The 16,869-nt window shown below is 43.2% G+C and overlaps 1 protein-coding gene across 2 annotated transcripts in view; it reads left to right on the forward strand.

Annotated features, from left to right (window-relative positions):
- LOC140409020 (chondroitin sulfate proteoglycan 4-like) overlaps nt 1-16,869 on the forward strand; it is a 192,539-nt gene that overhangs the window by 87,193 nt on the left and 88,477 nt on the right. For both annotated transcript variants that reach the window (XM_072497047.1, XM_072497048.1), the window contains one exon: nt 8,203-8,334. In XM_072497047.1, coding sequence (XP_072353148.1) covers nt 8,203-8,334 — 132 coding nt within the window. The remainder of the gene's footprint in view (nt 1-8,202; nt 8,335-16,869) is intronic.

A 16,869-nucleotide genomic window follows, 5' to 3' on the forward strand; every position in this document is an offset into this window, starting at 1 on the left:
TGAATTTTCATTTCTCAAACCCAGCTGTTTCTCTGGGTAAAAGTTATTTTACTAAATTATGGGAAATGCTGTGCCCCTGACGTTTCATCAATTTGAGATTGAGGAAATTATGTTGATATATTCGCTTACTCTCCCTCCAATCTATTGTACTGCCTACTTCTCATCCTTATAAATACATATATGGTTATTAAGTGCACAGGTAAGTGGGAGGAAGTCTCACACACATGTTAAAGAGAGGGGGACAAGAGTGGAACAGGGAGAAGAAAACAACAATAAATCTGGTCAGAGTGACAAAGATACCACATAGAGAAAAGACAGAGAGGGAGAAAAGACAAGACAAATAACGGATATTCAGTGCAAACAATGTAAGTGAAAAAGAGAGAGAGACAGGTGGTTAAAATGTATACTCTTCTTGTCTGTGAGAATGCCACAGGCTATCAATCATTTATAATACATTGTGTGTTCCATGGTGTAATGCTTCTGTAATTATAAATGAGCACTTGCTCCAACTCACTGTAAGCATTGCCTTTGGAAAGGTTGTAGTTTCCACTTAATTTTCTGAAGAATATCAACGCCTACATTTTTTATTTAAAGGGGATCACTAAGTATGTGATGGCAGACGTGCAAAGAATCCCAAAAAATACATGGTTGAAATTCTGAAATTCATGTGCGTGGAAATGAAGAAATCCTAAATGGGCGGAAGAGTTGAGATTCAGGTGACACTGATTTAGGGTGATTGACAAAAGAAGCAATGGACACATGAAGAAAAAACATTCATGCTATATAAGTGGTTAGAATCTGGAATGTTCTGCTTGAGAGTGTGCATAGTTATCTAAATAGAAAAAAATTGCCTTTCATCCCTCGTGATGCCATAATTTAGGCATGGAACACCTGACTCTAATTGCTACCGGCCGGCCGCCCGGTGGCCACCTCAATTGAGCTGACAGCCTCAATACACGGTGGGGGGCTGCTCAGGTGTATGAAAATACCAGAGCCGAATGGTCCCCAACTGGGCCCTTAATTGAATTACTTGGCTGTGGAACTCCATGGAATGGGCTGCCGACCTTGTTCTCTATTGAAGGCAGGAATACCTTGGGAAACCGCCCTAATGTGCCCCTCCCCCATCTCTAGCCTCAATCCCCAATTTTACAGGCAAGAAATATCTATCACTGTGATCCTATTTAGCAAATTATCTCCTGCACTGGATTTGTTTCATGGTCCTCATAAAGCAGGATCTAATTTGATGATCCTCCTCTGCCTCCACACACATCATAGTAACCATTCTCGACCATGCTTTTAAAAAAAAAATTCAATTAAGGGGCAATTTAACATGGCCAATCCATCTACCCTACACATCTTTGGGATGTGGAGGGGGAGACCCACGCAGACACGGGGAGAATGTGCTAACCCCACACAGACATTGACCTGGAGCCGGCATCGAACCCAGGTATCAGCACTGTGAGGCAGCAGGGCTCCCCACTGTGCCACCAGGCCATGCTCGGCCATGCGTTTGTCATCTCAAAGCTCAACATTCAATTACTCATTAATTAGTCATCACCAGAGCTGCATGGTGGCGCAGTGAGTAGCACTGCTGCCTCACGGCGCTGAGGATCCGGGTTCGATCCCGGCCCTGGGTCACGGCCTGCGTGGAGTTTGCACATTCTCCCCATGTCTGCGTGGGTCTCAGCCTCCTCCAACCCAAAAATGTGCAGGGTAGGTGTATTGGCCACACTAACTTGCCCCTTAATTGGAAAAAAGAATTGGGTACATTTTGGGGAAAAAATTAGTCATCACCAAGAGTGCTGCAGCCCACGTCTTCAAGTGGACAATGTCCTGCATTCGCACTGACCCCATTGTCTGAAATTTCACCTGGAACCTGTGCCAGCTTCAAAAGTCTTAACACTTTCAGATCTTTCCATACTCTTATCTTGCCCTTCCGTAATGATCTGCTGCTGTGTTACATTCAAATAATAGAGCTAAGCAATTCCACAACCAATGGATCAGGTATAAACGCCACAGTCCTGCCACATCCAGTTGTGAATTGTGATGGATAGTTAAAACAACTCACTGGAGGAGGAGGCTCCATAAATATCACCATCCTCAATGATGGAGAAACCTCGCACATCTGTGCAAAAGAAGCATTCGCAATAATCTTCAGCCAAAAGTGCCGAGTGGATGATCCATCTCGGCCTCTGCCACAGATGTCAGTCTTCAGCCAGGGTGGCACAGTGATTAGAACTGCTGCCTCACAGTGTCAAGGATCAGGGTTCAATTCCAACCTTGGGTAACTGTCTGTGTGGCATTTACATGTTCTCCCCGTGTCTGCGTGGGTTTCCGCTGGGTGCTTCAGTTTCCGCCCACATCCAAAGATGTGCAGGCTAGAGGATGTACAGAAGTGGGGATGTTCACTGATGATTGCATAATGTTCAGCATCATTCGTGAGTCCTCAGATTCTGAAGCAGTCCATGTCCAAATGCAGTAAGACCCAGCCAAAATCCAGGCTTGGGCTGACAAGTGGTAAGTTACATTTGTGCCACATACGTGCCAGGCAATGACCATTTCCAACAAGAGAGGATCTAACCATCACCTCTTGAAATTCAGTGGCATTACCATCGCTGAATCCCCCACAATCAACTTCCTGGGGATTAACATTGACCAGAAACTCAACTGGATTAGCTATTTAAATACTGTAGTTACCAGAGCAGGTTAAAGGCTACAAATTACATTAGATGGGTCTGTTTTTGTCCAATGTGTGCAGGAGGGTTTCCTGACACAATATGTAGATAGGCCAACGAGAGGCGAGGCCATATTGGATTTGGTACTGGGTAATGAACCAAGACAGGTGTTAGATTTGGAGGTAGGTGAGCACTTTGGTGACCACAATTCGATTACGTTTACTTTAGTGATGGAAAGGGATAGGTATATACCGCAGGGCAAGAGTTATATCTGGGGGAAAGGCAATTATGATGCGATGAGGCAAGACTTAGGATTCATCGGATGGAGAGGAAAACTGCAGGGGATGGGCACAACGGAAATGTGGAGCTTGTTCAAGGAACAGCTACTGCGTGTCAAACAAAGAACAAAGAACAAAGAAATGTACAGCACAGGAACAGGCCCTTCGGCCCTCCAAGCCCGTGCCGACCATGCTGCCCGACTAAACTACAATCTTCTACACTTCCTGGGTCCATATCCTTCTATTCCCATCCTATTCATGTATTTGTCAAGATGCCCCTTAAATGTCACTACCGTCCCTGCTTCCACCACCTCCTCCGGTAGCGAGTTCCAGGCACCCACTACCCTCTGCGTAAAAAACTTGCCTCGTACATCTACTCTAAACCTTGCCCCTGTCACCTTAAACCTATGCCCCCTAGTAATTGACCCCTCTACCCTAGGGAAAAGCCTCTGACTATCCTTGATAAGAATGTACCTGTCAGGCAGGGAGGAAGTGGTCGAGTGAGGGAACTGTGGTTTACTAAAGCAGTCGAAACACTTGTCAAGAGGAAGAAGGAGACTTATGTAAAGATGAGACATGAAGGTTCAGTTCGGGCACTCGAGAGTTATAAGTTAGCTAGGAAGGACCTAAAGAGAGAGCTAAGAAGAGCCAGGAGGGGACATGAGAAGTCTTTGGCAGGTAGGATCAAGGATAACCCTAAAGCTTTCTCTAGATATGTCAGGAATAAAAGAATGACTAGGGTAAGAGTAGGGCCAGTCAAGGATAGTAGTGGGAAGTTGTGCGTGGAGTCAGAGGCGATAGGAGAGGTGCTAAATGAATATTTTTCGTCAGTATTCACACAGGAAAAAGGAAAAAGACAATGTTGTCGAGGAGAATACTGAGATTCAGGCTACTAGACTAGAAGGGCTTGAGGTTCATAAGGAGGAGGTGTTAGCAATTCTGGAAAGTGTGAAAATAGATAAGTCACTTGGGCCGGATGGGATTTATCCGAGGATTCTCTGGGAAGCTAGGGAGGAGATTGCTGAGCCTTTGGCCTTGATCTTTAAGCCATCTTTGTCTACAGGAATAGTGCCAGAAGACTGGAGGATAGCAAATGTTGTCCCCTTGTTCAAGAAGGGGAGTAGAGATAACCCCGGTAACTATAGACCAGTGAGCCTTACTTCTGTTGTGGGAAAAATCTTGGAAAGGTTTATAAGTGAGGGTGTATAATCACCTGGAAAGGAATAATTTGATTAGAGATAGTCAACACGGTTTTGTGAAGGGTAGGTCGTGCCTCACAAACCTTATAGAGTTCTTTGAGAAGGTGACCAAACAGGTGGATGAGGGTAAAGCAGTTGATGTGATGTATATGGATTTCACTATAGCGTTTGATAAGGTTCCCCATGGTAGGCTACTGCAGAAAATACGGAGGCATGGGATTCAGGGTGATTTAGCAGTTTGGATCAAAAATTGGCTAGCTGGAAGAAGACAAAGGGTGGTGGTTGATGGGAAATGTTCAGACTGGAGTCCAGTTACTAGTGGTGTACCGCAAGGATGTGTTTTGGGGCCACTGCTGTTTGTCATTTTTATAAATGACCTGGAGGAGGGCGTAAAAGGATGGGTGAGTAAATTTGCAGATGACACTAAAGTCGGTGGAGATGTGGACAGTGCGGAAGGATGTTACAAGTTACAGAGGGACATAGATAAGCTGCAGCGCTGGGCTGAGAGGTGGCAAATGGAGTTTAATGCAGAAAAGTGTGAGGTGATTCATTTTGGAAGGAATAACAGGAAGACTGAGTACTGGGCTAATGGTAAGATTCTTGGCAGTGTGGATGAGCAGAGAGATCTCGGTGTCCATGTACATAGATCCCTGAAAGTTGCCACCCAGGTTGAGAGGGTTGTTAAAAAGGTGTACGGTGTGTTAGCTTTTATTGGTAGAGGGATTGAGTTTAGGAGCCATGAGGTCATGTTACAGCTGTACAACACTCTGGTGCGGCCGCATTTGGAGTATTGCGTGCAATTCTGGTCGCCGCATTATGGGAAGGTTGTGGAAGCATTGGAAAGGGTGCAGAGGAGATTTACCAGAATGTTGCCTGGTATGGAGGGAAGATCTTATGAGGAAAGGCTGAGGGACTTGAGGCTGTTTTCATTAGAGAGAAGAAGGTTAAGAGGTGACTTAATTGAGGCATACAAGATGATCAGAGGATTGGATAGGGTGGACAGTGAGAGCCTTTTTTCCTCGAATGGTGATGTCTAGCATGAGGGGACATAGCTTTAAATTGAGGGGAGATAGATATAAGACAGATGTCAGAGGTAGGTTCTTTACTCAGAGAGTAGTAAGGGCGTGGAATGCCCTGCCTGCAACAGTAGTGGACTCGCCAACACTAAAGACATTCAAATGGTCATTGGATCGACATATGGACAATAAGGGAATAGTGTAAATGGGCTTTAGAGTGGTTTCACAGGTCGGCGCAACATCGAGGGCCAGAGGGCCTGTACTGCGCTGAAATGTTCTATGTTCTAATTCTGTGGTGAATAACTCACCTCCTGACCCCCCATGTCTGTCCACCACCTACAAGGCACAAGTCGGCAGTGTGATGGAATACTCTCCATTTGCCTGAATGAGTGCAGCTCCAACAACACTCAAGAAGCTCGACCCCGGGCAGCACGGTGGCGCAAGTGGTTAGCACATTTGCCTCAGGGCGCCGAGGTCCCAGGTTCGATCCCGTCTCTGGGCCACTGTCCGTGTGGAGTTTGCACATTCTCCCTGTGTTTGCGTGGGTTTCGCCCCCACAACCCAAAAGATGTGCAGTGTATGTGGATTGGCCAAGGTAAATTGCCCCTTAATTGGAAAAAATAAATTGGATACTCTAAATTTATTTTAAAAAAAGAAGCTCGACCCCATCCAGGACAAAGCAGCCCACTTGATTGGCACCCCTTCCACAAACATTCAAACCCTCCACCACCGACGAACAGTGGCAGCTGTGTGTACCATCTACAAGGTGCACTGCATGAATTAACCAAAGTTCCTTAGGCAGCACCTTCCAAACCCACCACCACCTAGAAGGACAAAAGCAGTGGATACCTGGGAACCCCACTACCTGGAGGTTCTCTGGTCACTCACTATCCCAACATGGAAATATATCGCCATTCCTTCCCTGTCGCTTGGTCAAATCCTGGAACTTCCTCCTTAACCGCACAGTTGGTATACCTACACCTCAAGGACTGCAGCGGTTCAACAAGGAAGCTCACCACTACCTTCTGAAAGGCCAACTAGGGATGGGCAATAAATGCTGGCCTAGCCAGTCATGCCCACATCCCATAAAACTGAAATTTTAAAAATTGATCCGTCTGATATTGAACACCACTATGTTCGAGAGCAGACTTAAACAATTAATAGAATGACAGACAAATAGCAAATACAACTAAAAGAATCCTATGTGCTTTCATTGTTTTAAAATCTTAAATATATAAAATCACTCTGGGAGTTCCTGATGGATTGTATTGGAGAGCATACCTGCATTTTCTGGGTTGAATTTTGGGGCAGGATCTGATTGCAATGTGTCCCCAACTCTTAATCCCCACACTCAAGAAGCTCGATGAATGTAAGAAATAGGTCTATATATATTGTATTTCATGTCTGTTGCAGCAATGTTTTTAAAAGGCTGGATCAAGGTACATATTTGTTGCGGTAATATTATTAAGTAACCTAGGTTAAGGTCTCCAGACTGTATCTGCTAAAACTGTAATTAAGTCATAAAAGGTGTGGTCATGATTTATTTTAACCATTTACTTGTTCACTAGAGATGTCTAATGCAACATTGTTATGATTTCTGGAGATTCCCTGGAGTGTAGACTATTTATGGGGGAGTGGTGCTTAGTCCTAGCTAAATAGGTCCTGGAGCTTAGTGGAATACAGATTATGTAATTAATGGGAGGAGCCATAATGGTACAGTGGTTAGCACTGCTTCCTCACAGCACCAGGGACCCGTATTCAATTCCGGCCTTGGCCAACTATGTGGACTTTGCGCATTCTCCCCGTGTCTGCGTGGGTTTCCTCCCGGTGCTCCGGTTTCCTCCCACAGCCCAAAGATGTGCAGGTTTGATGGATTGGCAGTGCTAAATTGTCCCTTAGTGTCTAAGGACATGCAGGTGATGGAGTTATGGGTAGAGCTGCCCTAGTTAGGGTGCTCTTTTAGAGGGTTAGTGCAGACTCGAAGGGCCAAATCGCCTCCTTCTGCACAGTAAGGATTCTATGGTTCTATGGAGCCAGATCTGTCTGTAATTTTGCAGCCTGTTACAGGATTTTAATTTGAACAGCTGTTTTGCCAAATGCTGTCAGGTGAGCAGGATCTTCTGACAAAACAGAAGAGTTTTTAGGTTGCTCTTGAAAGGTTCCCTCTCCAAAAAATCTCTACACAGATAAGCAAGTAACCTGTTCTGTTATCTTGTTATCTTTATTTATAAGTGGCATTTGCACAGTATTGGGGTTGCTTGGTTGGAATATGAATATTTATTGTGCAAATGAGAGGCAGAGGTTTGCGATTTTCCGTGTTTAAGAACTCGTTTAAGTGATAATTGTCGAGCAATTTTCTTTGATGTTAATGTGGTCAATTCTGTGCTTAAATTAAAGTTTCTTTTGAAATAAAAGATACCCCTTGGTCAGAGACATCACTCCTAGAGTGATATATCTTTACCTCACAGTTTTACAAATGTTAAAAAAAAAGATTTTTGGCAGTCTTGTCCGGAATCCTAACAAATGTCGGGATCTGGTCTGGGATATTAACAAGTGGTATTTCCAACAGGAGGGGGAAGCAGCTTTTTGCATCAGCTGCCTTCTGCCTAGTTGCTGAAAGAGGCAGGAAACGCAGGGTGACATTATCCAAAACCGTAAATTCCACCAGCTTTGCTTTTGGAGTCAGTATTAAGTATTTCTACGTGACTGTGGAAGTAGAGCTCCAGTGCCCGACCCTAGGGGCATTGGTGTCATTTCTTGGGATTGTTTTGAAGCTGTTCCGACTATCAGTTGACCTGAGTTGATGCTGTTCTGAAACTTAGCCTAATATTGCGAACACTTAAAAAGCATCTTAAATGGAGTACGTAGCACCCCCCTCCCCCACTTGATGTAAGTGCCCTTGACCTTGAAATTTGGGAGAGTGTCCGTGCTGAGCCAAATATATTTTAGGGACTTCTTGATTAAATAAGGTGGTTTTTTTCTTGTGAGTCTGGGAAGTTTTGAATATATTCAGTCTGTCATTGTGTTTTTGCAGGAGCCATGTCAGGCGGATTTAACTTCCAGGTTACGGATGGATTGAATTTTGCTCCACGGCAGATCTTTAGCATTACTGCTGGAGCACTGGTCATTAACATGGAAGAAAATAATGGTTTAAGAATCTTTCCAGGTAATCTCTCAGCTCTTCAGTATGTTTTTGATCTGTTTTATATTTTGCTGCATATGATAAATTTGTCCGCCACTAAACAAATACAGATTTATTTTCAAATATTTATACATAAAATGTTACAGCTTTGTGAGGAGGGGTAAAAAATGACACCCCATCCAGCACTCCAAGTCTAACTATAGCAGAGTTTGTTTTTTTAAATGTTAATTTGTAAGGATGAAGGAGTTTACTCGCTGTTTGGGCTTAACCATTTCCACGTTGCTTGCAAAGATACTAGCCTGGCAAGCTCTCTTGAGTTTAAAACGAGTTGTTGAGTTAAGAACCTACCCAGGTAAATTTATTTTTAAAAATGTAATGTTTTTTCCAGAAGTTGATGATTTTTGCAACTAGGGTTCCTTTCGATGGAAATTCACCATCTATGTGCTGGATTTTTAAATTGTAGGAATTATAGCCTTAACTTGTTAGGGAGCTTGTTACTGCTTTCCCAGACTACTCCCAGTTTTAGCAGCTTGCATACTGTATTAAATGAGATTTAAAAAATGGTTACCCTAGTCATGTGACCTCTCTCCCCATAATGATTTCAGAATACATTTGCTTAGCTGATGTCTGAACCATCTGCGGATATTATTCCATTGTCTATTTGCACTAGCCATTAGCTTCTGAATGATTTGTTATCCATCTTGATGAGATACAGAAACTCCTTTCATATAACTATTCCTCTAGTATACTTTCTGTCTCTACTTGAGAGGTAACCCGAAAGAAGTACAAATGTGAGGTCCAGAAGTTTCAATAAATCTTCTGAAGTAATTCTTGACATCAGCAAATGTGAAATTCCTTAGAAGGACATTGTGCCATGTCTGAATTGTAATTCGCATTAGAACATTCAGAACTGGTCAACTTGCAATTTAGGTGTCAGGTGAATTGTGGTTGCCATCTTAAGACAGTGGCTTTTCATTAAAAAAAAATCCTTCTTAAAGAGTTCAGTAATGCTTGATCAGCCAATGGAGTTAAAGATTAATAGCATACATGCTAAAGGCACATCATCATGACAGAAAAGCTTGAATTTTTCTATAAATTACATTGTCCATGCAGTTGTTGGCCAACTCCTCCCCATTTGTCACTTCTCTTCTAGAACAGAAAAAAGCTATAAAATATATATGTAAGAGCCACTGCATTGGAAGTTGTGAATATATTCAGCAAGCAGCGAAAACTCTATGTTAACAATAATGGATTTGAGTATCATAGTGCCACCATTGTGAGTACTACATCGTCCTATGTAGTAATCAAGGTTTCTTTGGGTCCTTGAACTAATATATTTTAACAAATAATACTTTGGTCTGGTATGGCAATCTTTCAGTTTAAGTTTGATCATATGAAAATGAACGTCAGGAACAAACAGACTGATCCATTGACCTTCGCCCCAACTCCCCAATATCATTGTGTAATTTTGACACATCATCCTCATCTCTCCCCTCCACCATCAGCTATACCAATTCCAAGAATAACAAAATAAATGAAGAAACTAAAACATAGATCTGCCAGAGAGAAAATGAGACCTGGAAGGTTGATTTCTCCACCCCCACACCAATGCCCATATAAGCAGGTATATGGCCAACTCCGAACTCATCCAGCCCCCTTTTGAATGTTTGCAGTGAATTTTCTCTCATTTGAGGTGGCACTGCCACTGCAGCAGAAAGTAATTGCAGAGGCCTGTTCGCCAAAAGATTGGGCAATACAGTGGGCAATACAGTTCCAGCATTACAGTGACAGAGTCAAGCTCTGATCCAATGTCTGGGCTATCCTTCAGGTACAAACACTTAAAACAAGTTAACTTGGTGACAGGAATATCATTTAAATAAATTACCTTGGTGGAGGGTCAAAAATTAAGGACGAATGTTGCAATAATATTTTTAGTCCACAAAGGGAGCTGTGCCATCAGCAATAATTGCAAGATTTATCTCAAAACACGTTTGGTGCAATTTTTGTTAATGGAGCATCTTCTCTTGCATGTTTTTTAATCTCCCCTACAGTTTCAGGCTTAGCAAACCTGACAAGCCCTGATAATGTCAACAACACTTGTCACTTTAAACAAAATTAACAATGTTTCTAGCACAGTGTACAGATGGTGATATGCCGATTTTTGGTCAGCTGCAATTAAATAAGCATAACTCTCTTCTTAAATAACTTCCTGACTGATGATACTAATGACACTAAAATTTCTAAAAGTCTGGAAGAGTAAGCTTTAAAAATCCATAAAACAATATTGTAATCGTGGGAGCAGCAGATGTTGTGAAATGATGATAGCAGCAACAGCACGCCTGTATCTGTTACTATGCTGCTCTCAGGCCACAGATTGCAGGGATAGTGCTAAGCAATAGGGCAAGACTGTATAGATTTTCCCAGAGAACCATAAATTCAAAATAAATTATTTGGGGGTTGGGTGCCTTATCCCCTGGGGAACTAGGAATACAAACCCACAAGCTCCCACTCTGTGAGCATTAAGCTCCAGTGAAATGAGTTGCCCTCCTTTCATTGATTTTTCTCTTTGTGTTCGGTCATCTCAGTTCTCTGAACAGACTTTAGAATATGCCATTTGGTATTTTCAGTAAGTGCAGAATTTTCAAATTAATTGTGGTTATTTTTTGTGTAGCTATCTTCAAAATGGAAAACGGTCACGTCCTCTATGTTTATATTCTGGTCTTTTTGAGCTTAAAGCAAATCTATTTTGAACAATCAGTAATGTTTAGCAACTAAGCCTGTCGGCCGGAACTGTTCTTTTAATAAAAATCTCTTGATACTTTGCAGTCAAAGAAAAGAGGGCGTTTCCATAAGCGTGTCAACTCTATGAAGTGTAGCTTTTGAGCCAGAGAGCCTGATAAGGGATTAAGAGTTGCCCCTTTTGACAGTATAATGTACCAGAAACCACTTGAGATACCCACCACACACTCATATCTGCCCCAAGGGGCAATTTATGCTGCATTGTCATCGTACTGCATTCTGACTAAAGCTAAAGGTTTCCTTCCAGAATGCTGAACACGCAAGAATACACAACTTACCTTACAGAATCTGTAAACTGAGTAGAAAGAAAAAAGTGTCCAAAATCGTTGTAATTCTTTTCAGTCAAGTTTGATTGCGTTTCAAATGGCAGGTTATGTAGAGGTGACTTCTTAACTACCATAGGCAGTGCAAAACAAAAAACTGGTGACCATAATGTTGTTCCTTAATAAATGTCCACCTTTACTTACTTATAGCTCGCTTATTTGGTCAAATTAGTTGTCAGGCAGTTCTGATGTGAACTATTTCTAACAAATAGATACAATGGGAGCTGCAGTTTCCAAGCCATGTGCTGGGATGTTTGACACTTCAAAATAAGTCCTTGGCTGAGAACATGAGAAGCAGTACCTGGCAACAAGTGAAATCCTACCTTGCCCTTTGGTGGCCTTATCGTTTAAAATATAGCATTCACATTCATTTTTAAAGGGATTGGTTTGAAAAACAGACTTCCTCTCTGCTTTACAAAAAGGATATAATGGGGCACTGGAGAAGATACAAAAATAATTTACTATAATTATGCGAGAACTGAGCTTGTACATGAGAAAAAATAGCCTGGGGTTCTTGAAAAGTGAAGACTGGGGGCTGATCCGATAGAGATCTTTGCAATTATGAATGGATTTGATGGAGTAGAGATGGAGAAGATGTTTCCATTTTCAGGCAAGACCATAAATATAAGATGACCATGAGTAAATTCAAGAGGAGCTTTGGGAGAAACTTCCTTAGTGGAAAAAATGGTTAGAATATGGAACTCACCATCATAAGGTCTACTGAAGTGAATAGCAAAGATGCATTTAAGAGGAAGCTAGATTGGCAAATAAAAGAGACAGGAATAGAAGGGATTTGAAGTTGTTGGGGAGGGGGGGGAGGGGCGGTTGCAGGTGCAGAAGGGTAGGAGGAGATTCATGTGAAGCAGAAACACTGGTACAAATTTGTTGGACTGAATAGTGTGCTTCTGTGCTGTAAATAGTTTATGATACTTGGTAAATGTAGCATAAAGGGTTTACAGGAGTTTTAAATGCACTTTTTTTCTTGAGCTATCGATTATGAAAACAACTGCTATACTTACTGTTAATTTGCCAGTGTATTTGAACAATATACATTTTCAGCCTCTTTCAGCTTACGTCTTTTAATGGTTTGGCAATTTAGGATATAATTTTATTTGTATACTCGCTGTGTAGACGTTTCTAAGCGTGTGTCTATAAACTGGCATGAATTAAAATCAACAAATTAAAAATATTGCCTTTCTTTCAATGCACCAACAAATTGATGAATGTCAAGCCCCAAGCATTTGCATGGAATATCTAGTGATCAGTGAACTAACGTCTGAGTTGCAAACTGGGTTCCACTCTACACTTTGAATTGTGATGGGGAGAGATTACTTCAATTTTGACTCTGAAACCCTGTATATCTAGGATCTTGTAGCAAATGAAAGGCAGAAGTTTCCCCCAAAAATTATAGCCAACAAGAGAGACATTTCCTGATACTATTCATCTGATGTAATACCGACAGCCGAGACTGATGAAAATATAATTTTGCCTCAGCAAATGTCTCCTGTAACAGAAACAACGCTGTAGTTGTCATTATCGATGATACGAAAGCTGAACTTTTATGGTGGGCGGTTCTCAAAACAAAAATTGTTAAGTACACTCCACAGGTGCTGCCAGACCTAGAGAGAGAGAAAAACAAATGTTTCAGCTCAATGTCCTAAAAGGATCATCGATCTGGAAGGTTAACTCTGCTCTCTCCACAGATGCTGCCTGACCCACCAGCATTTTCTGTTATTATTTCAGATTTGCAGCATCCACTGTATTTTACTTTTGTAATCCCAGAAACAAACTGGCCCTTGAGTCTGGGCAAGGTGGCAGAGCATTTTTAAATGGCATCCCGATGCCTTCCTGCACTGAGTTCCGGTGAGTGGAGCTCCTCAGTGCAGTTAACGGGACTAAGTGCGGCCTTGGCGGTGAGTTCCCCACTGAGGCCCCGAATTGCAAGAGTCCCAATACATAACATGGTGTTTCTCGGCGCTGCGAGCACCAGGAAACACACGTCTATCCGCGCTCGTCACTGGCCACTGTTCCAATTTGGTTAGATCGCACCCAGATATCCTTCTAACTTTTTTGGAGTAACTATTTACCTAAGTCTGCTGGAATCATCTAAAAGTTTGCGATTTAAATTGCATTTCCGGACGATTCCCAGGGCAAGACAGTTGCCCAAAAGAAGTTCATACTCATAGGTGATTGCCATGCAAACTCTTGCCTATAAAGTATAGAGAGGGATTCCCCAGCGCATCTTTGGGAGAGCACCCCAATCCAAAACTGGGGAGCTTGGGAGTTACAGGCCGATGAATTTAAAAAAAAATTAAAAATTTATTGTACCAATTATTTTTTTTTCCAATTAAGGAGCAATTTAACGTGGCCAATCCACCTAACCTGCACATCTTTGGGTTCTGGGGGTGAAACCCATGCAGACATGGAGGAGAATGTGCAAACTCCACACTGACAGTGACCCAGGGCCGGGAATCAAACCTGGGTCCTCAGCGCCGCAGTCCCAATGCTATTCGCTGCGCCACATCGGGCCGATGAATTAACCACCCATTTTTGTTCAGTATATGCCTTGGTTGTTAACAATTTCAAATATTGACTTATAAGTGCATTGCCATGCTACAGTTTAAGCTTCACATATAACTTTGGAACAACTTTACAGGGGAAAAGTAGCCTCAACATTTGAAAGTTTGTTTTTGCTAAATCACGTATACAAAAAAGGCTGATTTTATAACCTTATGGCATCAGTTGAGTATTTATAGACAGCAAACCCATATAAATATGAATTTGGATCATGGTTCGTGAGTGCCGAAATTTGTATTTTGTACGTTGTGACTCTTAGCCCTCGAAGATACCAAATGAACTTCACAAATCAAAAGCATCATGTTGTAGAAAGAAAATCAAAGGATATGTGGGAAGAAATGGCACAATGTATTTAACTGTCTGATAAGAGGGAAACATGTTCTCGCACCTTTTCTAATTAGCATGCATGCAACTTGTAAACAAAATACTGACACAAGTCAATAATATTTCGAATGAGGACAGGGTGATTAAAATTAAGTTTTAACTTTCTCAGCGGGAGATTTTGCAAAGCCACCAAGTAGTCCATAAAACTTTGGCATGGCGTAATTCACTTGCAGCAGAATCCTTTGGAACCTTTTTTGCTCCGATAATAGGTTACATTGTAGAAGTTCTATTACTATGGTGCAATTTTCAGGATTTTCCAGCCCAGATTTTTCTTTTCAGAAAGATTCCCCAGCCTCAAGCTGCCTTGTGTGTGCTTTACAACAATACACAGACCTCAAACAACAGAAAAATTATACACCTCTCGAAGAAGCATTTACTGTGCTGTAGATCCCTAATTACAGGGGAAGGCTTCTTGTAAAACCATAAACTAGATTTTATAGAGAAAGCAAATTGCTTCTTTAAGCATCCTGCATCCAGTGTTGGAGTTGAGCCTAGCTTGCATGGTTCTGGAGAAGCCACATGCTTGGAACAAACAGAATAATTTTGTGAGGGAGATTGTATGCTGAATGTAGTCTGTTGGTCCCATCTTGCATAAAGCCCCACAATATTTGCCAAATACTTGAAACACTGGGCAAAAATACAAAAGTTGATTTGTGCAATTGTTGCAGAATGTGATCATGTTTAAGTTGTGAATTAAATTTGGTAAAATTTAGAAATTTGTGGGCTGGCACCAGGGAAGAAATTACCACTAAAAAGCGCACTGGATCACTAACGTAATTAACACAGAGAAGTTACCACCCCTACCTAATCAGGTCTTGTGTGTCACACAATCTCTCACTGTGCACCAGACAGCCTGCCCATCTGTGGACTATTATAGTACTTAAGTGCCAATTGATGTCCACTTAAATGCCTCAGCCCACATGCATCTGTATTTTACCATGGCAGGGGGATGCCCATGCCATTCAGGAAACCTGGGCAGGATGCTCCAATAAAGGGGCTATGACCCCACGCCAGCGGCAAAACGTGGGTGTTTCACTCTCGACTTTCCAACCCGCAGGGGGCTAGAAGGGCCCTGGAGTGCTTCTCGCAGCTGTGGCTGCAGATACGGGTCCCTGCGCCTCCAGTTGGGAGTCCGCGCATGCACTCGGCGGCGGTCTGCGACATGGTGGACTCGCACTGCGGACCCTGATGCAAGAAGTAGGTCCCCACGAGATCACGCCCGCGGATCGGTCCTGCCCGATCGCTTGCTTGGCCGTCCATGAGGCCTCCCTCGGTGAAGAGTCCGCAGCCGCCACCAGCGGTTCCCGGCAGGCAAAATGTGGTTAGAACCACGCCGTCGGGAACTCGGCCAGTTACCCTCAGTGAATCGCCGCCGGGGGGGGGGGCTCTAGAATCATTACCAGCATCTATCTGGAAACACATGATAAGAAGTTATAATCTAACGTGCTTGAACTCAAATGTTGATTCCAGGGAAGGATTGAGCTCCAGCCACAGGCTGCAGGAGAGGCATTGGGAGATTAAAATTTCCTCGCTGGCTGGCTAGCATGCCGGTTCCACAGTGTATTCCGCCCTGGGTCATTTTTAATGAAGGGGAGGAGGGGTTAGCTGCACTAGCCACACAACACAACTTATAAAGGGCCACAAGGCCAAAAGAGACTAACTGGGATTTTCCAGTTCGCCCCAGGTTCAAACAGGCAGCTTGGGCCAGTTTAGGTGCTTGGAGGCAGTCTCACAGCTGTAGAGCAGAAGACTAGAGCTAAAGGCAGGCCTCGAGGCCTTCGCTGCCTGCCTGAATGCTGTAATGTCCACAGGCTACTCTGTAGAGGGGCCTTCGCCACCCTCGAGAGCTGGGGGTGCCTCCATAGAACATAGACCCACCGACCCACTTAAGCCCTCAGAAGGAGGCCATTCGGCCCATCAAGTCTGCACTGGCCCTTAACGGGCCGATAAAGAGGGCACGAGTACTCGCACACCTTAGGAAACTTAAAGCAGATGTGGTCATGTTACAGGAAACGCACCTGAAACTGATAGATCAGGTTAGGTTGCGCAAAGGATGGGTAGGGCAGGTGTTCCATTCGGGGCTGGATGCGAAAAACAGGGGGGTGGCTATATTAGTGGGGAAGCGGGTAATGTTCGAGGCAAAGACTATAGTGGCGGATAACGGGGGCAGATACGTGATGGTGAGTGGCAAATTACAGGGAGAGATGGTGGTGTTGGTAAACGTGTATGCCCCGAATTGGGACGATGCCAATTTTATGAGGCGAATGCTAGGACGCATCCCAGACCTAGAGACCGGAAAGCTGATAATGGGGGGAGACTTTAACACGGTGTTGGAACCAAGGCTGGATAGGTCGAAGTCCAGGACTGGTAGGAGGCCGGCAGCAGCCAAGGTGCTTAAGGATTTTATGGAGCAGATGGGAGGGGTGGACCCGTGGAGATTCAGTAGACCTAGGAGTAAGGAGTTCTCGTTTTTCTC

The sequence above is a fragment of the Scyliorhinus torazame genome, chromosome 3 (assembly GCF_047496885.1).
Source record: "Scyliorhinus torazame isolate Kashiwa2021f chromosome 3, sScyTor2.1, whole genome shotgun sequence".
NCBI lineage: Eukaryota > Metazoa > Chordata > Chondrichthyes > Carcharhiniformes > Scyliorhinidae > Scyliorhinus > Scyliorhinus torazame.